The sequence below is a fragment of the Eleginops maclovinus genome, chromosome 23, assembly GCF_036324505.1.
Source record: "Eleginops maclovinus isolate JMC-PN-2008 ecotype Puerto Natales chromosome 23, JC_Emac_rtc_rv5, whole genome shotgun sequence".
NCBI classification, from domain to species: domain Eukaryota; kingdom Metazoa; phylum Chordata; class Actinopteri; order Perciformes; family Eleginopidae; genus Eleginops; species Eleginops maclovinus.
In genome coordinates, this window is record NC_086371.1 from 13,189,109 (window position 1) to 13,216,492 (window position 27,384).

General features: G+C 40.7%; 2 protein-coding genes and 1 long non-coding RNA gene across 4 annotated transcripts; 1 reads left to right on the forward strand and 2 right to left on the reverse strand.

Annotated features, from left to right (window-relative positions):
* Positions 1-38: 38 nt before the first annotated feature.
* LOC134859869 (T-cell leukemia homeobox protein 3-like) lies at positions 39-3,544 on the reverse strand. The gene is made up of 3 exons (XM_063876614.1): positions 2,906-3,544; positions 1,714-1,951; positions 39-1,169 (listed from the first exon to the last, which is right to left on the reverse strand). Exons 1-3 carry the CDS (start codon positions 3,330-3,332, stop codon positions 986-988), a joined length of 849 nt encoding a protein of 282 aa, XP_063732684.1. The 5' UTR covers positions 3,333-3,544; the 3' UTR covers positions 39-985.
* On the forward strand, positions 1,213-9,622 carry LOC134859495 (uncharacterized). The gene is made up of 3 exons (XR_010165109.1): positions 1,213-1,297; positions 1,773-1,978; positions 8,321-9,622. It is a non-coding gene; the product is annotated as an uncharacterized LOC134859495 (long non-coding RNA).
* A 5,569-nt stretch (positions 9,623-15,191) lies between these two features.
* hrh2a (histamine receptor H2a) lies at positions 15,192-25,749 on the reverse strand. Of its 2 annotated transcripts, XR_010165105.1 has the most exons (5): positions 25,640-25,749; positions 17,831-19,422; positions 17,478-17,649; positions 16,681-16,863; positions 15,192-15,826 (listed from the first exon to the last, which is right to left on the reverse strand). XR_010165105.1 is itself a non-coding variant. In XM_063875984.1 (4 exons), exons 2-4 carry the CDS (start codon positions 18,834-18,836, stop codon positions 16,854-16,856), a joined length of 1,188 nt encoding a protein of 395 aa, XP_063732054.1. In that variant the 5' UTR covers positions 18,837-19,422; positions 25,640-25,749; the 3' UTR covers positions 15,192-16,853. The 2 variants fall into 2 exon arrangements, 1 of the variants encoding a protein (XP_063732054.1); XM_063875984.1 differs by having other exon boundaries at positions 15,192-16,863.
* Positions 25,750-27,384: the final 1,635 nt, after the last annotated feature.

A 27,384-nucleotide genomic window follows, 5' to 3' on the forward strand; every position in this document is an offset into this window, starting at 1 on the left:
GGGATCACAAGAACAGTTTATATTGTTATTTACACATATACAATGAAAGTACAAAAGAGTTGTACATTTGTGCCTCAATCCCGGAGGACACGCAAATAAAGCATGATAGATAATGTGCATATGAAAAAAACGTCACCACCATAACTGAACATGCATCACTCCCTTTATTACCCAACTTACAGCCTCCTTCATATTTTCTTCACTTCTCTCCCCTCTTATCCTGACATCTATTTTTTTTATTACTGTGCGCAAAAGCATTTATCTCCCATAAAATAATATTTTTACGCACCATTTATTTGGCTACTCTGGCACTCCACACCTGTGTATGTACAGGTAATTGTGGTGTTGCATTTAAGTTGAAGTGTGCATTTATAAATGAGATTGGAAGAAACATTTTAGCACCAGAACATTCAAAAATATAATCTTGTGAAGACATATTTTTGTGTATTTTGATAAAACAGAGCAGGATTCTTATTTTTTTTCAGAAACATTTTTGAGCAGGCTCTTTTATGTATCTGTGTATACAAGTGTAGGCCTTGCTTTCATATGGCTGGTGTTTTTTCCCTATTCAAGACATTTCAAAATGGTTACTTTAGCTCAAGGGGTTAAACAAATATTTCTCCCTCTTATTCTAGTAAACAGAATTGGTACACGCATAAGAGAACAATAATGTGGTGACAAGAATTGTTTTAAGTTCTGTTTCCCTTTTGGATTGGAAAAGGCTCAAGGTTCCCAAGGACTGGGTTGCAAGATTTACTCCAAGAAAGTTCTTTCTCGTCTCCAAAACAAACACCACTCACCATCATTTCCGGTCCATTTTCTCAACCGTCCACTCAATTGGCTGTGACCAATTCCTCAGATTATCAGGTCCACCAATTTTTTTTATCCATTTCATGGATCATAGTTAGTGTTAGTCCTCGTGTAGGACTAATTTATTTTATTTATCCTCCCAGGGATAATAGCTTAAGCCTATCGATTACAGTCTTTATTCCCTCTCCTCGGCCCAGGGTTGGAGGTTCTGCAGGGCATACAGGGAGGAGTTGTGCGCGCACAGTGGATCCGACACCGCTGATTCGCTGAGGGACTTCTGGAGGGCTGACTGCTGCAGCTGCAGGATCAGGCGATTGGCCTGCTGACGCTCCGCCTCCCTCTCTTCGGCTGTCTGTCTCCTGATAACAGGTGAAAAAAAGAAACATTGAAAATGAATAAAATGTTAAATAAAAAAGTGTGCGGTTAAAGGCCAGAAAAAAGAGAATGCACATGTGTAACGTCCCTAAAATCTACACAAACTGCAGTGGTAAGTTCTTTCTAAAATTAAAATGAGGTCAGTGATCTAAATATACCAATGTTGGTCTCCTTAGCAAAAAAACAAACAAAAAAAAACATGATTTCCAACAAATACAGTTTTGTTATAATTTGTCAAAATTACATTTTACCCTGCCGAATTGCCCAGTGATTTTAATTGTAAAAGACAATGATTGAGAAGAGGCAAATGTTAATAAAATTGTTTTAATTGCTTCAGTGTTTTTCTTTAGTGTCAACGGGGTCAATTCACAGGAAGTAGCGCTTGATAAAAGTTTGAACAGGACAGCCAAATCAGATGTAACACTTTACGGCAGAAGCCTGCGGTATGTGTTTCTTACGGTGTAAATGCGATACAATCCGGTTGCAAATGTGAGTGCAGACGATTTGGATATGATATCCCATACCAACCTCCACTTAGTCCTGCGGTTCTGGAACCAGGTTTTGACCTGAGCGTCTGTCATCTTCAGACTTTTGGCCAGGGCTGCCCGCTCGGCGCTTGCCAGGTACTTCTGCCGGTGGAAACGCTTCTCCAGCTCGCAGATCTGAACCCTGGAGAAGGAAGTACGGGGCTTTTTCCGTTTGGGTGGTGTGCGGTTCTGGTACGGATGTCCTATCCGCCTCGTTACGGCGAATGGCACCAGAGCCGCTGCAGGTAACAGAGAGAGAGAGACCGGTGAGTAGAAGATTTCCTACAGCACCAAGCACTCTGTATTGAAATACAAGGCCATGCATCACAGATATCTGCCCTGTTTGACAACAATTCCCTATTTAGACTGTGTACGTCTTATGTGAAATATGTGAGAGGAAATATAATGTGAAAGACGAGTCTGGCCAATGAACAATGCAACTATGGGAAATAAATGAATTCTTATTTTTAAGTCGTTTGAGGAGCAACTGACCATATCCGTGCTGCTGATTACAGAGAGGACAACAGGCCTGTCGTCCAATTTATCTTTACTTACTCTATTAAACGCCTTTGTTTATAAAGACATCTTTTCATCTTAGATATCTATATTAAATACGGAAAACATAACGCATGTTTTATTTTTGTATATACTATTTTTAATTGACATTTTACTATAGTTTATGAAGTACCCAAAATTATCCAACATCCAAATAGTATGTTTCTTATTTATCTTCAATGTATTAACATTTGTAGTAACATTGGTAAGTTAATTTTCACTACAGTAATACATTGTCAGTACATTCTGTAGCTGTTTCTTAATTAAAAACAAAGCCTGACAAAGCTGTGTCATTGTTACACAACTACATTTGTTTTGCTCAACTACATGATGTAGAAATTAAATATTCAACTCCTAAAACACTAGTGAAGTCGGTAAAACAGACGCAAGGCATTTAATGATAATCTCTAAATGTGGTGCAATCCATTATTTAAATAAACATGGAAAACTTGCGTCCTGTTGTTGTCTTTTAATTTCAACCTTTAAAATAATTAAAGTAAAAGCATTTCAGTTGGCTAACAAAAACCTTCACAAATATTTGGCACAGGTGTTTTTTTTAAATGATTCAACAGCAGTTACTAATGTTTTAAACAATGTGACATTTTAATGAGGGGAATCCGTTATGTGTTAGAGGCTACCTGATAGTCTGTCCTTGGCGAACCTGTTTCCTATCCAGGGGAAGCACAGCCCTCCAAACCCAGGGACAGCGCCCTGCACGGGGGCCGGGGGTCCCGGGGCTGTCATGGGTCTGTGAGCCGGGACTCGAATCACTCCCCGGCTAGGCAGACTCCTGCTTTCCCCGTAAGAACCCGACGCCTCCACCGGAGGCATTATACCGGAGAGGGAGATGGACAGCGCGGTGTATGAGGGCGCACTGGCCCCGGTTGGGCTACCTAAACTGTAATAACCGTCCCCGTTGCTTAGATCGACTCCACTTTGTCTTCCTGACGCGCGCCCGGTTTCTGGCTCCGTACCTGCTCCCAGTATCTGGTCAATGCCGAAGCTGATGGGCTCGTGGTGGGCCGGTTTTGGAGGAGGGCTCGGCGCGCTGGGTGCTTGTTCCATCCCTGTCGGTCTGTCGCAAAGAGGAAGGGAAACACTGAAAAATATATATTTTAGGGGGAATCACGACAAGGTCAAACTGAAAAAAAAGTAATCGCCAGTTGTGTCTCCATCGCGGTCCAGCCGTTTTTCCAGAATCCAGCGTGTCCTTGTTGTCTCTAACAGGCCTCTTTCAGAGGACTGGATCCTCTCTGCGCGCAGTGCTGAAACTTTGATGGGCGTTTGGAGAGATGTGACGCTCTGTCCTCCTCTCTGCGCGTCAAAACGTTCAACTCCGTCCTCCTTCATCCCTCTCCACTATTCATTGGCTGGAACCTGAATAACTGATTGAATGTTAATAGGGGTAGGCCCACAATTTGGCACAATAACCAAGATTTCCCATAACCACAGGCGTCAGTTTGTTATATATCTATTGCAAGATATGGCATCACAATGACTTCCTATAGTGAGTCAGTTTTTGACGTTGTCGTTTTTTATCATTATAACGGAGAGTAAGGAGCAAGCAACAGATTCATGGAAATGTATATGACATATGTCAAAAGAAATCGCACCAGCGATCACTGAAGATCAGTGTTGTTTTTAGCTCTTTATCCAAAAACATCTAATATTTTATTGTTTCAACCAACTGGTGTTGAGTCAGTCATATTTCTGTGTTCTTCTAGTCCCCATAAATGTCTTCACTGTGAACGGGTTTATAAGTTTTGGTGATAAATGTTTTCAGTGAAAAAACGTTTCCCCCACCTTAGGGTCTGATGAATTGAAGCTTATGCCCATTACCACTATTCAGGCGAGGCACAAAATGCTCATCATTTGTAGTCCTGCTGTCTGTGTCAGCCCTTCAATCTGTATCGTCTGTCACATGTAGACTGTACGTGAATAATAGTTTAAACAAAAACTATTGAAAGTTATAAAGTGCTGTATTACCTGAAGACTGGATATATTATGAAAGAGAGACCAAAAGGAAAAAAAATCATGGTTTGAGTTTTGTTTCCCTTTTTAATTACAAACCTCTTCTTATCGTCCATGCCATTTATCAATTGTGGAAAAACATTTTTCTATCTTTTATTTAAATATACCTTTACATTGTGGCGTTTATTGTTAAACTGTTTTATGATAAGAGTTTCTTTTTTATTTAACCAAAATTATGAAACTTGATGTCAAATTTTATAAACAAATGCTCAGCAATTTTCGCCACGTTAATTCATGATTGATTATTATTTTGTTAAATCATAATTTTTTTGAACAATATTAACTAAACTTTCAATTTCTACATCTTTTTATTAAATATGGTAAATGCGATATTTAGACAGAATAATACCACAAGCAAGCATAATTATTTTTGCCTGTGTGTAATTATGCACAAGAAACCCATCACAGCTTTCTCTAAATAAAAAGAAAGCAGCCTTATTGAACATTGGCAGTGAATCACCAGCGTCTGTGAGGATGGCAAAGCATAACGTGGCCTTATTTGTTCCTGGTAGCCAGTGCCACATTAAATGACCTGACAAGGGAAGGCCATGGGCTACTTCAGATAAAGTGTCCGGGCTCTGGAAGCTGGTAACCGCTCAGATTCAATGTAACAGGCGCCCAAAGTGACCGGATAATCACATTTTCACTAACTTGTCTAAGGGACAGACAAATGCGCGTCGGGTTCGGATGCGGCAGGTGGCTTTTTAGGCTATCACATTACAGTACTTAAACAAACTAATGGCCAACATATTCATTTAGTGACAATGGGGTTTATACTTTTGGCTTTTTAAAAGATCTGCTCAACCTGTTCATTAACATCGTTTTTGTATAGTATTGTTTTTATTCTGTCTGAACTTTGTAGGTAATTACATTTCGTATTTGGATTGTCCGGTCTCCTTGGCAAAATGTTATGATGACTATTAACTATTATCGTCAGTGTTGTATGATTGTTTAGTTTTAGTACTTTGCATTTAACGTAATTTAAAGTAACGTACAATGAATTGTCATTGTTGGAGTTGTACGCAGAAACCACATTGAAATGCAAAGATACTCATGGGTAATATATATTTTAAAATGATCCGCATCTCGCCCTTCACAATAAAGTCTTATGAAGCAATATGAGACGGGACAAGCCCGAGGTGTTTGTTTGGCAATATGGACAGACTCTGAGTGTTGGCTGCTTCACCTCGCCATATGTGAGCTCACCGGTGGCTTTTGATGGGGGAGAATTGTTCAGTTATAGCTGTCATCTTTGTCGACATTTTTAACGTTTCTCTTGATGACATTTGTTAGAATAATTCACCGTAATTCAGCGGATTTTGTAAATCGAACAAAACCTACTGTAATGTGTTTAATTGATTTATTAAAAAAACATGGCCACTTAGTATTTATCAAGACGTTTGCATTGCAACTGATTCACTTCTTTTTGGAAATTACATTTTTTTGCAGAGTGACGGCAGTCTGTACACAGCAGACGGAGTCCCACTGGTTGCAGATGTTGGGTGTTAGTAATCCGGTGTAATCCAATGATTATGAGTGATTATGTCACATTAGCTCTGACCTACCGGGATACCACCGTGACACCGGTTATCCAAAACCCACCGGTCCGCCTCCAGCCAGCCTTTCTGAATGTATTGATAGTCTAACTGCTGAAGACAGTGTCAGATCATTTCATTGCTTCATGATTACAGCAGAAAAAGGTAAAACTAATTGATACCAAGAGCCCACTTTTTACAAACCCACACAACTCCGTTTACAAAGCAGCCTTGAGGTTATCTCGTTTAGGCCCAAATGTTTAGATAGTGTTTCTGCAACGCCTGCAGCACACACGAACAATTAACACGCACATCAATCCTCGTTTTTTTCTACAGGCAATATAAAGGCTGACATCCTGATTCCAAAAGTCCAAAAAGAAGCGACAACAAAAGAGTGAAAGAGTGCGATTTGTTTGAGAAATTACCACTTGATCTGCATAATCGGGGGTCTAGGCTGCAGCTCGGTACCCGGGGGCTGCGTTTTTATTGCGCGTCTCTTCGCCGTTATCAATTTCAGCAGCGCGCCTGACTTTTTAAAAGGGGGACGAGGCCGGCTGCTTCTGAATAATGAATGACACGCTTTTATATTGTCGCTAAAGTGCCCGTGATGTTACAATATGAAAAGGCAGCGGTAAGTAATAGTGCATTTAAAAGGGATGTAGTGTATTATTATGATGTAAAAGAGAAGGAGAGAGGCGGTAGAGAGAGGGAGATGAGTGGATAGCAGCACCAAGAGAGAGAGAGATTGTTTTATTACAATAAGAGGAGATGAGTTTGCCTCGCAGCGAAATGGGGACCAGTTAATGAAACTTTACCGCAGCTAACGATTTCCCCTCCCTCGCTCTAAAAACCGCCCTTATGAAATATTTAAACTATTTAATATAGGTAGTATTAAGCTGAAAGACAGTGGCATCGGCCATCTGACTACATTTACAAGGCTGTGGATTTTTTAAAGTTGGGTAAACAAATCTTTACGGCCGCTTTCCTTCAACCCACATACAACAAAAGTCGTGTAGTAAATCACCTCACGTTGAGTGCAATATAGAGAAAATGTGTTTTACTGTTGGGAGACTTGATTTAGTCTAATTTACACTTTTCTTCATACCATGCCATGCATCTTCTCACACACAGATGCAGCAGTTAGAGCCTCATCCTATCAATATAAGCCTGTTTTGTCTGTAATAGGAGGAATAGCCTAGCAAGGCCCCAGTGTGGGGGGATAGTGTTTCATATTGACATGCTCAGTGGGATTGTTGGATGAGAAGAGAGGAATGGGATCCCCCATCAGGGACTCGGTCAGGGCCATCATCTTCCCTGAGCTGTCACTGGACCACTGCTCTGTACACTGAGGACACTGTTTATTTGCCACACACTTAAAAAGCTGATAAACCATGTAAATGTCACTGTAAATGTCAGATATAGTCATATTGCTTCGAATGTAAGGGTTTTAATTATTACATATGAAAGCTTAAAAGTTCGTTTTTATAGGCGGAAAGACAAGTTGTGAGAGAGTTGCTGAAATAAAAAGTTTGTGTTGTAATAATGGACCCAATAGACAGACTTTCAGTGGGGTTTTGTATACAAATCAGTCATGTACGCTTTTTTCTGCAAGTATTAGGATGCACATTTAACCACACAAAGATGCTTGTTTTAATGAACATTGCATTCTTGTTTCACTTGAGGAACAATTTACTTTGGTGTGTGTGTGTGTGCGCGCGTGTAGACCATGTAAGCCTGTCTGATGGTTGAATGCATGGCTGCCTCTTCACGCTGGTTAAAACTCAGAGAGGGAGGGAGAGGAGGAAGAGAGTGAGAAAGGGAAGTAAGTAAACCGCACAGACGTGAATTATAGGGATGGACGGAGAGCAGAGAGCAAAGACAGGAGGGATGGATGGCTAAGACCGAGATGTGAGAGAAAGAGTTAAAGCATTAATGGGGATCATTCGGGGCTGATGATAATTGAACACATGGCTTGAGTTTGAGAGTCCACGAGAATGCACATAGCATTGTGGTGTTTTAAAAAAAATCTATTATGAATGCTGAGCAAAAGTTTTTCTGCCTTTTTTTGTGGAAATATTTTATCACTCTCAATGGCTTTCAAGGGGATCTGCCATCCACAAAATGACTGATGTAATTAATAAGTGCATGTGTTTGCTATTGCTGTAATGACTGATTTGTGTGTGTGTGTGTGTGTGTGTGTGTGTGTGTGTGTGTGTGTGTGTGTGTGTGTGTGTGTGTGTGTGTGTGTGTGTGTGTGTGTGTGTGTGTGTGTGTGTGTGTGTGTGTGTGTGTGTGTGTGTGTGTGTGTGTGTGTGTGTGTGTGTGTGTGTGTGTGTGTCAGTCAGTGCGGGATTGTGTTTAAGAGCAGCTGAGTGCTCCTGAACGCCCCTGGTCGTGGCGCTAATGTGTTAATTCATTACTGCTTGTAGTCAGTTGCATTGTGTCAGAGCTGTGTTTCCCATCTCTCTCTGTCTGTGTCCTCTCCAGATCATAAAAGCTGATTATACTGCATGTCGCCGCCGTTCCACCCATTCTCTGCTGCCTCTTGACCTCCTAACCCCTCCTGTTGCCTGCCCGCAGGGCGCTTATGCAGGGGAGGAGGGGAGGGAGGGACAGAGGACCAGCTGCCACCAGCCATAGTGCTCTGGTGCCTGGCAGAGGGAGTTACTCTAGCCCCCTGCTTCGCTGGGCCTTCTGGCCCCTCAGGGTTGAGGGGGGGCACCAGCTTCATGCCACCAGCCCCACCTGTCTGGCCCCAGGCGCAGGAGTGTGACCGATTAGACACACGCTCAGATATATGCAGCCACATATGCATATTACTGCCGGATGACCCCAAAAATGTCAACTCTCCAGTCACTTTGATCGGATCCAATGTGTTTATAAAATGTGTAATAAACTGCAGTGTTCTTTCATCCAAGATAATTGCAAGTTACCCTTTATTTGAATTACCAATAGAGCTGCAACAATAAGTCGAGGACTGGGTTAGTGGATCAAGTACAAGTCATTTTCAACTTTTAAGCAATTAATAGAGAAATACCCTAACATTTTTTACAAATTGTCAGAAAGTACTGTTTTCAACCTTTTGAATATGGAAGCTCTCTGCTTTTCTTTGTTTTAAATCAAACTGAATATCTTTTAGGTTTAGGAATTACAATACACCAAGCGATTATTCAGTTTTAAAAGTCATCTGTTTTCTAAACTCATTTGCACAAGGTGATTGGCCTATATTTAAATTCTGCTACACACACTTACACAGGTTTCCTCAACACACATGCCCTTATTCACACACACACAACCACACACTAACACACAAATACACAGAGGCACTTTGCTGTGAGGCGTGAAAGAACGAGAGCTAAGTGAGGCCACTCCAGAGCGCTATTCTCTATATTGATTTCCCATTATCAGACCCCAGTCCCTGTGGAGTCATTAGTGCCGGGATCAAACAGACAGACAGAGAAGGAGACTAATACCAGTCACTTACACCAGCACAGGGAGATCACCTTACCTCCCCGAGGGTAGGAAGGCCAGAGAAGAGCAGGAGGAGAGGAGGAAATGAGGAGGGGGGGGTTAGTGGACGGACGAGTGCAACGGGCTAACAGATGGAGACAGCAATGTGTAGAGAGCGAGGAAGAGGAAAGAGGTGGGGTTTTGCAGTGGAACGTTCATGGGCAAATGGTAGACACTCTTTGATCACTTTATTTGGCTGTTTTGTCTTTGGAAGCGGAAATGTCTTGTTTCACTTTGTTGCCCTTTTTTTTGCTCTTTTTCAGCTACACTATCCCAAAACATGGTTAACTTTTGTTATTGCTTGATGAAGTTTTCAAGTTTTCTCTGATGGTTGACTTTTCTCTTTGTCCAACCTTGTAAAATGTAGCCAATAAAGCTCCTCATCCTCTTCCTCTCTGTCAATAATTTTGTGTTAAAGATACAATGATGAATGGTTTTCATGTAGCCAGCAGCTGTCCCCAAACCAGAGAGAGACAAAAGAGAGAGAGAGAAAGTGAAGGAGGAATATGAAATGTGAGATACTCATTTTGGTCCCTTGCTTCATAATTTCTGTGGATGTATTTATTCTCTATGGATTCAGGGGGAGCAATGAATTCAGAGTATGAATCAACACCATCCATCTTATTCACTTCTGCCTGCCAGTGAGCCCTAGAATTGGTGGTCAGGCTATACACACACACACACACACACACACACACACACACACACACACACACACACACACACACACACACACACACACGGCTCAGATGGGGGTGACCCTGTCCTGACCCCCCTGCTGACCCCCAATCTGTTCCCCAACCTCACACCATGAGAGACCGGGGCACACCGGGATAGGGGCACAAACACTCAAAGACGCACACATACACTGTCACACACACATTGGCACACTATGTGATCTGATGGATATCTCCTCAGACAGTACCATGTGTGTGGGCAGTGTGTGTGCAGACAGTGTGTGTGTCTGAGTATGTGTGGTGCCTTACCCTCTGCCCCCTCCCACTGGTGTTAATTGATTCTTGGAGCGCTTTGCTGATTGGTGTGAGGACCCCTAGAGGCGGGCCCAGTCCCCACCGATGCCCTTTCCCCATTTGTGTAGCACCTCTCTTTTGTACACACACACACACACACACACACACACACACACACACACACACACACACACACACACACACACACACACACTTAGATCTATTGCTTATTCCTCAATACATGTCCACAAACTTCAAGGCACATGTGTTGATTGTACGTGCACTGGTGAGAAAACAAACACACACACACACACACGCACACACACACACACACACACACACACACACACACACACACACACACACACACACACACACACACACACACACACACACACACACACACACACACTCACTCACTCACTCATCTCTTTCAGGGGGTTTTCACACCTCAGTAAAGAGGAAGCTGGCTAGCTGACATGAGCAGATTGCAAATCATATGAGACGATCCACACAGAACTTTAGAGGAGATTCAGGAACCATATAGGTGGGCAAAGGTGTGTGTGTGTGTGTGTGTGTGTGTGTGTGTGTGTGTGTGTGTGTGAGAAAGAGAGCCAGAAAGACAGTAAGAGAGATGGATCTCTGGTTATTAATTTCCAGCCGCGGCCCCTGGGTGAGATGTTAATATAGGGCTGATTGTGACTAATTTCTTATTAATTGCCATCAGCGATTACACAGTGGCCAGTAATGTGGCTAATTTGTTGAAATGAATTTGGGTTTTCTGAGGCATTTTAATTGCTGCAGGTGGGCAGCCCTGCACACTGTCGCCTTTGTTTTTCAGTTGGAAACTTTTGAGGTCTGCTATTGTTACTAGTATTAGTATTGTTGTGCAAATGATATCACAATATGTATGTGTTCACATGTTTGTTCATGTGTAGTCTTTGCATGCATGCGTGTTTGACATGCACAAACAAATCTTTGCAACATCACTGTAAATGCCAATGATATGTTATTCATCAGGTTTATGCATCCCCCTGCATCCATATATCTCTGCACGTTCATGATCATTACAGTGGGGACGGAGGAACATTTAAGTGGTTGCCTTTTGTTTGTTGAATGTTTATAGCTTCCGTTAGCACAGTCTCAACGACCACTGAGGAACCAGTAGATACAAAATCCAAATCCCTCTATAAAAGAGGAGATGCCCTCTGGGCAGCCATAGCTCATAGTTGGCCTGATTTAGTGGCAGCCAGGAATCTGGGCTTGAATAAAGACAGAGAGAGCGAGGGCAGAGTGGGAGAGAGAGAGAGAGGGGAAAAGATAGCTCCCTGTGTGATAAATAGCCCCGGCTCTCTCTATTGCATTAGCCGTCCGGGCCGATAGATTGCGAGCCCAATAGACCCAGACGTATGCGATTGGTTTCTCATATAAAAGTTGCATATTAAATTCCTTCACAGGACTGTGCCCCCCAAGCATGAAGGAGGGAAGGGAGAAATGTGAGTGAAAAAGCAGAGAAAGTAGAGAAAGGAGAAAAAGAGCAAGAAAAAGGCTTTTTATGAGAGGCAAAACACAGGCAGAGAGTTGGGGAAGCCGGAGAAGAAGGGGGAAAGATAATGGCAGGAGAAAAGTAGCTTGATGGTAGAAAAGACAAATGATGATGTCATGTATTTAATAGGTCCGTGGATATTGGGCGATGAGTGCAACCGTACGTCCATTTAATCAGTATTGCTTCCCAATGAAGATTTCTCTCTTGTTTTGCGCTCGCTCCCCCCTTCCTCTGTTCTCAGCCGTTCTCCACATCCTAACGACCTCTCTAATTGTTTCCAAGCTCATTACGATGCTGATGTTTTAATAGTAATTAATCCGTCATTTGCCTACATGCAAACACGGGCCACTGAGGTTTGTTCAACGCTGTTTCAATACACTGATAATGCAGTAGCCTAGTCAAAGGAGACAATATCCTGCTAATTTAGCTCATCACCGTTAATTGGTTGTTAAGTGCCTTTAATTACCAGGCAGGCTTTGGGATTTAGGTCGGCAGAAAGAGGGGGATCACTATGATTGTCCCTGCTGCTGTAATGGATCTTGTGTGAACTTTGAAAACTGGAATAAACACACTTTGACCCTCTTCTGTTTTTGACCCCCCCCCACTTTCTTTATCCTAATTTCCTTTCTTCTCTTCCTTCCTTTTCTCCATCCTCCCGTCCCATCCTCCATCCTCATCTCTGTCTCACTCCCTATCTCTTTCTCCATGATATTATTAACTCATTAAGTTTTTTTCATTATTTTTAATAAAAGATGAGTTATGGCTTTAGCCTCACTGTGGCAGCATCCCCCTACACCCTCCTCCTCCCTCCTCCTCCCTCCTCTCTCCCTTCCCCTTCAACCATTTACTCCCTCCTCTCTTCCTCCTCCCCCCTCCCCCCCAGTTTCTCCTTCCTTCTTGGCCATATTGTGCCTCCTCCGATACGTTTGACCCTTGAACTGCAGTTCAAGTCTGACCTCGGTGTTGCTGGTTACAACCTTCTGGCCATCTTCTTTGCTTTCGCCTTAGTCCCTCACATCTATCAATCATCTCTCTTTTTCATAGCACTGAGCAGTCTTTAGATGGCATTCATAAGATTTATGATTCATGATTCCCTCTCGTGTGTGTGTGTGTGTGTGTGTGTGTGTGTGTGTGTGTGTGTGTGTGTGTGTGTGTGTGTGTGTGTGTGTGTGTGTGTGTGTGTGTGTGTGTGTGTGTGTGTGTGTGTGTGTGTGTGTGTGTGTGTGTGTGTGTGTGTGTGTGTGTGTGTGTGTGTGTGAGAGAATAGAGGAAAGGAAGAAGGGAACAAGTCACACAAAGACAGACTGGAGAGAAAGAGAAGTAGAGGGGCTTGTCGATGACAGAGTTGAATAATGACAATATCTATGATTGATAGCTTATACAAAGCTAGCCGGGTGTGTGTGCTGTATTATTGTGTGTGTACATTATAGTGACAGGATGAGAGAAAGAGAGTCCATATGTTTTGTTTTCCCCCACATTAATCTGATGTTAAGGAAGCAATGATGAATGGTTTTCATGTACTTTGAGCTGTCAATGGTCAAGAGATGGAGATGGGTAGCAAGTGACCAGAATTACCAAGGGACACTTCATGTTTATGAAGGAATAGAGGGACTCAAGGAAATAAAAGCATAATAAATGTCTTTCAGTTAGAGAGGACGGAGTGCAGATAGGACCAACTCTGTTAGTTATTTACATACCTTCCTTTCTAGCCATGAAAACCCAAATAAGAAATATTTACGGCATCTGTTTGTCATTTTCTTCCTCTCTGAGTCAGATGTTTGAAAAAGCCTTTTAAAGGGCAGTTGAATGATACAATGTTGTTATGATGTTAATAAAATACTCCATACTCAGTACATGGAAAGAGTGGGTAATCATTCCTCCTCAAAAGTCCCTTTTTGCGCTGCTACACTGTAAGAAATTGGGACGAAATGTAGTACATATTCTTTGCAAAAATGAATTGTAACATTCAGCCATCATAAGAGGCTTTAACATTCAGTACATCTAAAGCCAAGGCGAGCGGGTATCTTCAAAAGTAACAGTCTTTTGTCCCTCTGTGACAAGTTCTTGTTTGTGTTTCATTCTGAGCCACGCTGTAACGATGCATCCTGATATGGTAACATTAACAAAAGCCAGAGAAAGGACATCATGGTATGTTTCTGATGTGGGTAATACATATCTTCAGAGCAATCAGAAACAGTACACAGTATTTAAAGTGATGCTACAATTTGTTGTCTGGTAGTGTGATAGGTATTTTTAATATAGTGATAAAACATGATGGCATTTCAAGGGATCTTAGAGAGTGGAGAGTGTCCTTATCTCGCACTATCAACATGTAAAAATATAAAATATTCATTATATATATATATATAGATCCTTTATTAAATAGATGCATTTAATTGGTTCTGCTATGGTCCTTGCTACACTCCTGCAACACATTTTTTATGAAAATTGGCTATAGTTTTTTGTTATCCTGATTCAGACAAACAATACAGGGTATAAAATGCATTCTTCATTATGTAGTGAACTTACAGATTGTATTGGCTAATGCAGATCAAACTGAATCAAAGGTAAGCATGGTGGAGATTGCACTGAAACAGGTAACTAGTATGTAATGTACTAAATGGAATTTAAAATGGCAAATTCTGACTTGTACACTGCTGATTCCTTATGTCAACACTACTTTCTGCCGCAACCAACTCCCTATATGATTAAGGTAAGTTTAGGACTGTATGTGTCTGTAATCCGGATGCAGGATTTATTGAAAGCTCTAGTTAAAAGCTGAGCTGTTTCTACCAAATCAAACAGTAAAAGGGCTTCACATAAGTGTAATCCTGGCCTTGTTCTGTGAGTTTTGTCACTAAAGTTTACAGTGTAGTTATGCATGAAATACAGCAGTTACTTGCAAACAGACAGGAGGGGTTATAGTAAAATCTGTTGAGCTGCATTGAAAGAATGGCTACCCTTAGGTAATATAAATACCAAATAAGTGTTTCCATGTGGTTTAAATGCTTGTAAAAGTCCTTCTATCACTTGTGTACAGCTGCTATCTGACATGCAGATGGATATTATTTGCACTTCTGTGTCAGTCCTCAAAGGAAATAGCTTGAAGTATGGAGAAGGTTAAATGTTAATGTGGCAATAGTTCGAGGCAATGTGTGCTGACAGCTGTGATGAATTGTTTCCAATGTTCTTGTATTACCACTCATACGGTGTTTTTCTACATCATCCCACATGATAATCCCTATCCATACTTATCTACAGTCCATCTGTATTGCTTCGAAAACGGAAGCATATATTAGATTATTTATTTAAGTTGCCCTTTATTGGTACATTATGGTTGCAATTTTGTATTTTTCAGTAACGGATAACGTCCAGCGTTTTACATATCATACAATACATACACTTGCAAGCGTTATGCCATGACTGAGCAACGATAAAGACATATTCTGTATTCTACAAGTATACACGTAACATTCATTTGTATGCTATACTTACACATGTGGTATCAACACAACATAAAAAGGTACCTTTTAATAATGTTCTATTTATCACCTATTTCTCTTCCATTCTTTTGATTTTGTAAAACACCCATTTGTATTTACTTTGTCCAGGTTAAAGTTGTGATACTTGGTGTTTCCACTGGAGTGCACTCTTGAGTCAGCATAAATTATATAGTTCCTAAAATTGTTGAGCAATAAGTTAATGAGCAGGTCTCATTCAGTCCTCCAGAGCTTCAATAGTAACCAGAGTTCGAGTATATCAGCACCATGTGTTACCCTATGTGATGGTTGGCTGAAGTGGAAGGATTCCTTTAGCTCCATCCACGGAGGAGTCATCATCTTTGTTCGGTCCTGAACGAGTAGAGGGCCGGCTGTGTGTGGAAATGTGTGCCTGCTGATGAGGTGTGGTGTACCTGAGGTCCAATTTTCTCCAACTTTTGATGTTGATTTTTGGATAAAGTGGTTGCTGACAGGTAGAAGAGACACACAAATCAAGAGATTTCAATCACCTTGGAAGTACAAAATGCAGGGATGAAAGAATCATTTACTTAACCACTGTGGTGGGTTTGGATGAGCTCCTATTCATAGAGATAAGTCAGTTTTCTGCATCAACAATCACAAACAAATCAAGGCTGCACAGTAATGTTCAGGAGGTAGGATGGGTGATACAGGAGGTTATACGTTTTTTATACAAGAAAATTGTTACCTAACAAATGCTGTAATTAAACATTTCAAGAAACAGTCATTTCATAGTTTTTCAGGCATTTATAAAATAAATAAAATTAGTCTTTGAATGCTTTTTGTTGGTTAGGAAATGCATTAGTAAATGAAAGTTTGAAACAGATATTTAAACTAATACACTTTTAAAACATGATTCACGATGCTAGTTACATTCAAGCCTCATTGGCCTTTTTTAATTTACTGTTAGACTATGCTCATATTTGCTTTGGAAAGTGTAAATGTTCTATGTATTGAACATTGAATACAGCTTTTACCAGGCAGCCTTTACAATGTTTTGTTAATCTTGAAGAAACAAATTACTTAACTTAAGTTAAACTATTACACACTTTACAAAACAGCACAGCAAACCACTAAGTCGAAACTGTTCACAAAGTGTGAACAGAGACATGAAAGCAGGATGTGAAACTGGATGATGTACCTCTGCGCTGAAAGCATATTTCTTGGCCTAATAAGCATAATGCCATATGGCCTGTTGCAGCGTGGACAACTCCGCGGTGGTCTGTGTGTCACAGTTCATTTGTTCTGGGCCTGACCTGCTCTGTGGGGGTTAAAGGGATGTCTGTGTCTATATCTACTTACGTGGTCAATTACCGGAGCTTCTACTGCAGTACTGAAGGCTTCCAAATAGAAGGGCTGTAAATGTCTGTCTATCTTTTTGTCAGTCTGTTGCTCTTCTTCTTAGGGCGGATGGATCTGGCTCTTGGTTGCAACCGCAGTATAGGGAACACAGCACCCACCTCACCAGCACAGGCTCAGCATGACCTGTGCTCATAGAGTGAAAGATTAGGGGGTTATGAAGTGTTTATGTGATTTATTCAGATTATTTGTGTTTGAATGTAAGACAAACCAGTGCAAGACATAAACCATTAATGCACTTTCCCCCCTGGTGAAACAGGTCCATTTTTCATTGATTTTCAGTCATTGAGTTTTAAGTTAAAATGCCACTGCATCATGTCAGATTTGTTACATTTTATGTTTGAGTAGTGAAACATCTGATAAATATATGTTGACCTTTGGCTGTGTGGAATTACAATATGAAATTGATCGTCTTACAGTGGGATCATATCACGATGAAATAATATATCAAGATACTATGATTCATAAATTTCAAAAGCAAATACTAGACAGTCAAATGTGAAATATTATGAAGGAAGGTTTAAATTGTTCTTAATTAAATGATAAAATTCTCTCTGCTTTTAATTTGTCAGGTATTACATTCAAACAGGAGTTTACAAAAAATACTTTGGTGGTTAATTCATTTAGACTATTTATTTGAATGCCACAACATGTGCTGTACTTGAGATATATGTAATGGCCTATTTCAGGATAACAGATTGTGTCCATGTCTCCCAGCTCTGAGCTGAATAATAATTTACCTTTCATTGCCATTGACATCTGTAGCAGCAGTGCCATTTGTAAGTTGAATAGGAGCTGGGGCTGTCCCACTGTTTATTTCTTGAAGCATTACACTTGGCTCTGTTAGACCGGCCCTGCAGGTGGCAGGGGAGTGGTCGCACAGCAGTGTCACCTCTGTAAGCTGTTCTCTGGCTGACAGGGGGAGAAAGAAAGAAAGGAAGACTAAAACCTATGTTGAGAATATAGAACATAATATGGATTCACACTCGCTGCAACCATGTGTCTTCAGGAATAACTGTCCACCATGATTAATAAACTGAAGAACGTTAAATTGCAGAATTATCTGCAAACAAAAACATTTCTTATTCTTTACCTGCTGTTAAAGTGGGAGACGGCTGCCGGCTCCTCCACCCACTGTAGGTGGGGCATCTACATCTCAGTAGATGGTTGTATGCTGACCTGAAGTCCCTGTTGAGGGCTCCATACAGGATAGGGTTGAGAGCTGAGTTGGCATAACCAAGCCACAACACAATGGGAAATGCTGCTACTGTGCTTGGGTCCGGGTGCTCCTTTAGGCCCAACACTGTGAACAGGATGAAATATGGCAGCCAGCACACCACAAAAGCCCCTATAACTGCAGCCAGTGTCACTGTGGCTTTGTGCTCCCGCAGAGCTACTGCTGTTACACTGGAGACCACAGTGGTAGTGATGGAAGGATTGTTACTGCAGTTGTAGCTCGTGATGCAAGTGGGTCGGGCACCGATGATGCGTTTGGCTTGTGCCCGTGCAATGCGGAGTATGCGGAGGTAGGTCCAGCACATAGCCACCAGAGGCAGGTAGAAGGTGAGAAGAGAGTCTGTCAGCACGTAGGGTCTGTTCAGCTCAAAACGGCATTTTCTCTCTGGAGCCCAGGGCCCGTGGTTTTGCACTGTGCCATTAACAGTGTTCCACCCCATTTGGATGGGCAAGAAGGACACAGCAACAGACACTGTCCAAACACTGGCCATAGCCAAGGCAACTCTCCATGGCAACACCAGTGAGGTGTATCTCAGAGGCATGGTCACTGCCAGGTAGCGGTCCACACTGATGGCCAGGAGGGTGAGGATGGAGGCGGTGCACAGCATCACATCCATGGAGATGTAAAAGTTGCAGAAGATCGGGCCGAGGGGCCAGTCGTCTGTGAGCTGATGGAGGGCGGAGAAGGGGAGCACCAAGAGGCCGAGCAGCAAGTCCGTCACAGCCAGTGACACGATAAAGCAGTTTGTGAGGCAGCGAAGGCGTCGGGAGGCGCAGACAGCCAGGCACACCAGCACATTACCACCAACCGTCAGAATGATGAGGAGGGTCAGAGTGACACCCAGCACCACTTGTGACAACATTATGGCTGGTGCTTCACTGGAGACAATCTGACGTCACAGCTGGAGCTTGAGGTGAACCATAGCCTTTTTTTTGGTTAGTTATAAGCTTGAAAAGAGCTTGTGACATTTACATTATAAGCCTTAGTCTCTCATTTATGTCATTGCATAACAAACCTGCACAGGGTGTTTTTGGTGCTTCCATTTATTAAGATGCAGATGCATGCAGTCTAAACTCAATGTCTCCATGGTCCAATGTAACCCCTCCGTTACCCAAAATGTCCTTTGCCTCAGCTGCTAATTTCCTTGACTGCTTGCTGTTCTTGCTGGGCTTAAAAGATAGATTTTTTGCTTTCCTGTGACTCAACCACACCAGTAACCCCATTCACACGTAGTACAATATCACTAAAAAGTATTGCTAGAAATTGTTTAAACAACTTTGCTCTTTTGAAAAGTGCTACTACTGACTGAGACTAATACATCTGCAGAACTCCTTTCTGTTTTAATGCCTGTGATGGCTGTTTAACAGCTTTCTGTTTGTGTGGCTGATTCTTGTTGGTCCATGGCATCACGTTGGCTTCATCAGCATCTTCTTTGGCTGTACTGACACCTAGTGGAAAGTGGTGAGAAATACATTTATTAATCAGATGTCTCAGACGTTCCACAGCCCTGCACAAATGAATGATTTACGTATAGTTGATATATTACAGTCCCTCTGATAGATTATTCAAGCCTAATTTGCTCAACTATTCAAGTACAATCATCATAACTAATTGATCATTCTTTAAACCAATAATGGAAACATTACTATTTTTGACTAAATATTTGGACACTGTATTTTATGAGTGCATGTGGTTTTCTGACCAGGATTCAAGTACATCCATGTGCTTTCGTGGCCTCTGAGCCATTTTTTCCATCTATGGATTAAAATGGTACTCTAAATGGTGGAACACAACACTGCCAAGTATTCAAAGTATTTTTGGATACAGACAGACACTTTCATGAGAAAGGAAACGAAAAAGAACTAAAGTAAAACAAAACAGAAGTCATATAAATCACATATGTCTCCGAGTTGGCACTCAGTTTATAACAGCTGATAAAAATAATGAATAAGCCTAATTTGTAACACCAGGAAAGTCTGACAGTTCCCTTAAACAAACACACCCTTACCAACCCTAACCATCAAACTAAAAATGTTCTTATAAAGAAGGTTAGTAGCCTTCTCACGGCCTGTTAAAGTAGTGGCAACTGGACAACATATATTTTGACTGTGCAAAAACATCCTCGCTTTGATGGAGTAATACTGAAATTGGTCCTTTTAAAAAGGCAGAGATATAAGCAAACACACAAAATGTATTTAGTTGTGACATGCATGATAGCTGATTTTAGGTCATTTATTTCTAATTAAAAATGTTAAGCCTCAAGCATTGCATGCACTGTTTGATGATGAGTAAGGGATTCAATATACTGTTCCCTATTAACAGTTAATTCAGAGACAATTATTGTTATATCATTACAAGGACCCTGTGCTTTAACAAAAGAGGCAAATCACTGTCAAATGTTAAGATATTATGTTCACGTTCAGTTGTTTCACTGCCACCAAAAGTAAATCTGCCATTTTAGAAATGCAGCTCGTGGGAATTCCAATCTATCTCTAATAAAACCAGGAACCAACACAGTTGTTTGTTTAGCTAGTTTAGTGCAACAGTGTAAACAGCCAGCACGGCTAAGTATCTCTGAGTCTGCTGCAGCCCAGATGATGCAAAGTCTGGCTGTGGTTTCAATAATGTTAAATCTGATGTTGGTGCAGAAATGTCTTGAATGGAAGGTTTGCTCTGACTGATGAAAGCAGCTCTGTCAAATGATCAGAGCAAATGTAATGATTTGAATAGAGTAAATACAGTTGCCTAATAATGGCAACATTCAAAAAACATACATAAATAATTTCTGCTTATCTGTTAAGCAAATACTTCTAATGTACTTTTGAAATAAAAATATGTTTTGTTTCTAACATAGACCTTGTGAAGAGAGTGTTATTTGCCCTTTATAAACATACTCATTTATTAAATGGGAGATTTGAATGTGTGCCTGGCGGAATGAGGGTGACTACTTGAGTATGTGTGTACTGTGTAGTACATGAGTTTTGCATCAGTGGGTGGTGGGTAATATTTGCTCGTCTATTTTTTTACACTGTAATGGATACTGGGACATTTGCCAGACTTAGTGCACAGCTGCTCACTTATCACCTCAAAGAGAGAGAGATGTGGACTTGCTGGCTTCAAATGAAGACGAGAAGAAAGAGCATTAGACTATATAATGAAAAAAAACACAGAAAGAAAGGTTTTAATTACATTTTTGGGCTGCATCAAACCAAAACACCATCTCTAATCTTTGAACTCTTCTAATCTTCGCTTCTTTGTTTCATGGACATAGTTCTGTCACTGACTGGTGGCTTTGAACTTCCTCCAGAGCAAACACTGATAACACAGATATTGTATGAAGTGCTGCTCTCAAATGCACATGACATCTCCGCCGATATATCTGACAGAGCCACAGACTGACTGAGACCAAACATTCCCACTGTTTTAATCAACACAATCTTGCACTGTCAATCACTGTCCTGATTTGTCTAACACATGCACACGCACACAGACACACAGGCACACAGGCACACAGGCACACAGTAGCTCACAGTAGATTTGCTTTTTGGAGACGATCCAACAATGGCCTGTGAGGAATATCCACTTATGGACATGTATTGCTGTCACCAGAAGTTTCTGAATTACCTCGTTTCAACCCTGGGACATAATATATATGAGGGTGTGTATGTGTGTGAGTGTTTACACAGGCATTTTAGTACTCTGCCCTCAGTCAAATACATTATTTCGTTTTCCCATGTTACAGTGCATGTGTGTGAGTGCTACTATAATCGTTTCCTGTTTATTTTTGCATAAACACTTGTGTTTTAATAAAAACATATTAATATACAATCCTGCCCAGTCACTTATCAAAAATCACATGTAACAGAAGATTTTGATACAAGACTGGTAAGATGCAAGTTTCTTACATGCATTTTCCCTTTATCAAATTGCTGTCAGTCTGACTATGGTTTCAGTAAAAAGTAATTCACCTTTAATTTTGAAGTATGATACCCTTATATAGTAAATAAAGTATTGTTCATTTAGACAGTGTGCTACTTTATTACTGACATCTGTTTTCTTTCAAAACCTTCTCATTAGTTCTCCCTAATGGAATAGGACAGTGAGTGTTACTACATCTGTTTATATCATTGCAGACACAAAAGCACACACACTCGCATGTAGGCGTACATGCACACTTCAACACAACATACATCTTAATAATGGATTTTCAGGACTGTAATGGATTGTAATGACTGCTGAGTGCTGTGTTTTCCACAGGAAGTAAAGGCTGCTCTACTTTGAAAGGTTTGCTTCAGGAGAATCCCATTTCTTGTTTCCAATAAATGACAAAATGTTGCAGCTATGTTTGTGGTTTTGAGGACAACGCTTTCAGGGATCATCCTGGGACATATCTATCTATGTGTAAGACCCAACAGTTAGTAGATGTAACAGAGAGGAACTATTAAGTGATTAACTTGAACAAGCTCCTGGATCGCTTTCTCTCCCCTTATCCTATCTCCCAGCACAAGAACGATGCAAAGGAGCTGGATAGGCTTCATCCTGCCCCATCAAGACCTGCCATTACTCAGTAAGTGGTCTGGTGAAAAGAGCCCAATTTGTGTATTGAGATGAAAGGCAGGCAGAAAAGAAGTTGGAACAGTGGCTCTTTACCAGACACGATCTGAGCTCGGAGATGAGTAATGAGGTTATTTACTTCTCAGCTGGGACTCGCTTTCTGATTTGCGAGATTCTCCAAATACCAAGTGTTCAATCTGTGACCTTTTCCCTTACCAGCCAGATGTTTCTTTTTTAGAAATAAACATAAGGAAAATCTGCTCTTTTTCAGGTCAATTATTGAATAAAGTAATCAAGTGTTTTGTCAGGAATGCACATATGTGTTCGAATTTGTTTATGCAATCAGTACACTGATTAGTTATGCACCTCTCACATCCAATATTGTTTTAAGCTCTGAATCATCAGCAGGGTGAGAAATTAACTGTTTTAATGCGGTTGCTGCAGATTAATCGCTCATACAGGATATAACTTGTAATTCATTCAGACCATTAAAACTCAATCACTGCGTGTCTGCCACTATATATTGGTAGGAATCATGGCAGTGTCTTAAGATGACTCAATGAACTAAACACATTGCATAGTCTCCACAAGACTGCCGATGTGTGGAGAGCTTGGTCTCAGCAGTGTTGCATGACAACATGATATTTTTGGTGGTGGTTGGTTAAAGTCAAAGTGGTCAAAAGGTTAGACAAATGTGAGAGTGAAACAGGCAGAGTAGGTTTTTAGCGTGCAATCTTATGTGCTTTTAAGTGGGATGTTTTAGAAGAAAGGAATTTAATAATATTCCCTTAATAGAGGAACTTCTAATAGGTAAAAAAGAATTAATCCATTCATTAACTTGTGAGAACTATGATACTGAAGAGGCATACAGATGTTGAAAGCAACTTTTGCCCCTGCATTATGGCGCCAATCAGAGCGCCATAATGCAATCAGACATCTGGATGCTTCATTTATCCTAATACAATTCAATTGAGCAAAAATACTTGGCTCACTCGCTTCCTCTGCGTTTGCAAAGAAATCTATAGCTGTCTTTATTTATCTGAATGTGTGTCTGGGTCTGTCTTTGTGTTTGTCCTTGACAGAGACACCCAGAGAGAGAGGGGAAGTGGTCTGGGATGGTGTGTTGCCTGGTAACCGTTGTGTGTCCTGACCAGCGGAGGGAAGCTGCGGAATCTTGATGAAGCGTGAAAAAACGGAACACGGCGAGTGACAGACGTGAGGGCAGACAGGTACACAGACGGGAAGGGGAAGCAGACACATGAAATATGCATGGATACTAACAGCATGCATTGCTAACGAGTTCAGGTCACATGGGATGATGGATTGCCTTCAAAGTCGGAGTTGTCCTTAACACACCTCTGTTATATCTACATTTCAGCTACCATATGCAATGCTTCAACTTGTAACAAACATTTGGAAATTTGTGTAGAAAAACACATACTCTCAGAGGACCAGCATCAACTTGTCATATCTTAAAGCGCCATTTTCTACTACCATTTAAGCAGGGTACTTAATGGCTCCATATGTCCCCCTGACCCATTCATGACACTAAACCACATCCCGCTCTCTCCTGTGGGTGACTTCAGATGTTAACAGACATTGCACTTGACTCTTTCCACTTTGGTTAACCCTCCCTCCCAGGTTGATCTCTATAAGTCACAATTTGCAGCAATTTGAATTGAATAGATGCTGCTATTCATAACAGAGACTCAACATAGTTTATTTAAAGACTCTACATTTCTTGTTTTAAATAATTATTGAAGTGTGGCTCATTTTTATGTCACTCCAGCAGCCGATAAAGCAAAAGAAGGACAATAAGGTGATTAACATTAGTTATGAACATGTAAAATAAATAGCACCCACTAGAGAAACCAAGGCTTCATCAATATAAAAGTCTTCCAATACGGAGATGACAGTACTGGGAGATTTTTTTAGGTATCTCTCGGGGGTGCAAAGCAGGAAAACCCTCACAATAAATATTTTCAGGGATCCTGTGAATAACTTCTTTAAATAGAAGACAGTCAAATTAGATGACATTCCTTGAAAGTTAATTATATTTCATTTTCATCAGATTTCCCCATTATTCCAATAAGATTGGGAATATTATTATATTCATTCAGAGAGGTCTAATCATTATGAACATTCATATCTGGTCTTTTGCAACTCCGATCTACCCATTGTGCTTACACATACAGGGAAATGAGTAGGGACTATATAACAACCACCTTCTGTGCACATTTTGGGTCAGAATATGTTATTTTTTGCTATCTTTTTTCTTTTTTGTACACATCTATAATGATCTATCTGTTTTGTGTCTTTCTTTTTATATGAAAATGAACACTGTATTGGTTTGAGAATATGAAACTGGAAAGATGAAGTTCAAATGTAGACCTTCATAGTATAACATGTAGCAGCAAAACATATAACACACACACACACACACACACACACACACACACACACACACACACACACACACACACACACACACACACACACACACACACACACACACACACACACACACAGAATAATCTCACTTCCTCATTTACAATACTGATTAAATGACCCCTTTGTATATTTGTCATTGTGCAGAGTTCACATGCTCAAACCAGCATCAGGATTGACTCAGTTAAACCTTCCACTTCCACTTTCTCCATTTGCGCCGTAACAAAATTATAAAAGCGAAGGAAATGGTTTTCCTGCAACTGAACTGACAAACATTCAGAGCATGAACAGATGTAGTGAGTCTGTTCAAGACAGGCGTTGGATGCCACTAACACCACACAATCTGCGTCTCTATGTACAACTCTTTTTTTATTTTTAACTTCCTTTTTTCTTTTTTGCATGAACATTAACACTGAGAAACATGAAAGTTAAGTCAATTGATAGAATTAAACACCATTTATTTCAGTGTGCTGCTAATTAGTAAAGGGTTTGTTAAATATTTGATGAATTTAGTTCATTCATTATTCTTGCTTGACATCTAAAATGCAAACCAGCGAATCAATACAAACACCACACAGCACACACACCTTTATGGGCTGTGTTTTTACTCTCAAGTCATTCAAATTGTTTCAGCAAGAATAAAGTAAGGGTTGATCAACTCACCTCGAAGCTGCTTTTGTGTTTCTGAGAAGACTGCCCTCGCTACTGTGCTCTGCTCCCTGAGAGATGATAGAGCCACAGTCTCGCTAGTCAAGAGTGTGCGTAATAAGTGTGTGTGAGTTTGTGTGGGAAATAGAGGGGGGAGAGAAGAGAGGGAGCACCAGAGACTCACACACTCTCTTTCTCTTTCACTCTCTCTGCGTCTCCTTCTATTATTCTTCTTCTTTAGGGTAAATTGCTTTTGAAATCTTTTTAATAGCTCTTCTATTCTCTTATCATGCCTTCTAACATGCATGTGCCAGCTGATGTGATAAAGTGGCTGCAAGCTGGAGAATCTATTACCTGAATAATCCAAGCAACCTGTTGAATTCTACCTGAATGGATTTGGCGGCTATTTAGTCCAGTTTGCAGTGGGTAGAGACACAAGAAGGCATGGTATTCATGCATTCATCTGTTTTGCGACTTTGTGTTTCTTTTTTTTTCTCATAAAATACCACTGCTTTTCTAAACTTAAAACTGTTAAATATTATAGGGTTGCTTTAATGCTTCATAGATGGATAGCTTAAGAGTAGATCTCTGAGAACTGGCACCAGTTGCAGTAGCATGATGTCAATGACCCGATAGGTCACAAATATTTCTAAATCAATCTCGCTATTTCTGGTGCAGCCTTTTACTCAGCCTTTGTATCTACTTTTCATGTGCTTTGGCCCCCGGTGTGGCTTATCTATAATTTCCAATGTCTATTCATCTTCTGGGCTGCAGGTTAACATTCATAATTTATTATCACATCTCTTTTAATGACTTTTGTGTGATCTTTCCCTCCTTTTCCTTATCTATCTCATCTCCGTCTGTCTGTGGAACTGTCTCTGTTCCCGTGGCCTTGTTCATAGCTTTCTATTCCTTCATTTGTATAATGGTTGCCTCTTCTCTGGTTATATCAGCCTATTGCACTGGTTACTTTTTTATTCCACTCACCTCCATGCTCCGCCTTTATTTCTCCTTGTGTCGCAGTAACAAGGCTCCAGTTTTGTTCCCCTACACAGAACTATGTGATAACATATCTTTCCTTATCATTTAAAAAAATGTCTCCTATGTTTATCTCCTTCTTTGTTTGCCTTCTTGACGTCTTTCTCTCATTCTTCCTTTCACACAATTATATCTCTTTTTTCAAGGTGTCACCACTTTACAGTTACATACTTGTTAATGTTATAAGCTCACCTTTCTTTCTCTTTTTAATCCATAGTGTGTTGACAAGCTCCATCTCCCCTCAGGTTTTCATAACATCACAACCTCTGATGTTTCCGAGCTGGTGAAGAATACTTTATTGACACTCCCTCATATAGGTGGATGGTGTCATAAAACATTGGCAATGCAAGTGATGGATTTTTTAAATTAACACCATAGTTGGGTGTTGCGTTGCTTTGATGCCGTTGGGCTTCCAGTGTTCCCATACTAGGCTTAGCAAGGAAATAGATAAGTATATTTAAACTGATATTGTGAATGTTGCAGTTGGCATTGATACCTCAAATTCCATTAGCTTTGTAGTATAAATCTTTATTAACAAAAAGTTAGGTCACAGATCTAAGTCTAGGTCAACAGTGTGTTTTGTAATATCCCATATCTTGATCTGATAAGATGCGCTAATACCAAGGGAATAACATGAAACATAACTAATGATTTAGAACTCTACCACCCTCTTTTGGAATAGCAAAATAATTACACAATTCTTAAGGAAATCAATAATTTTG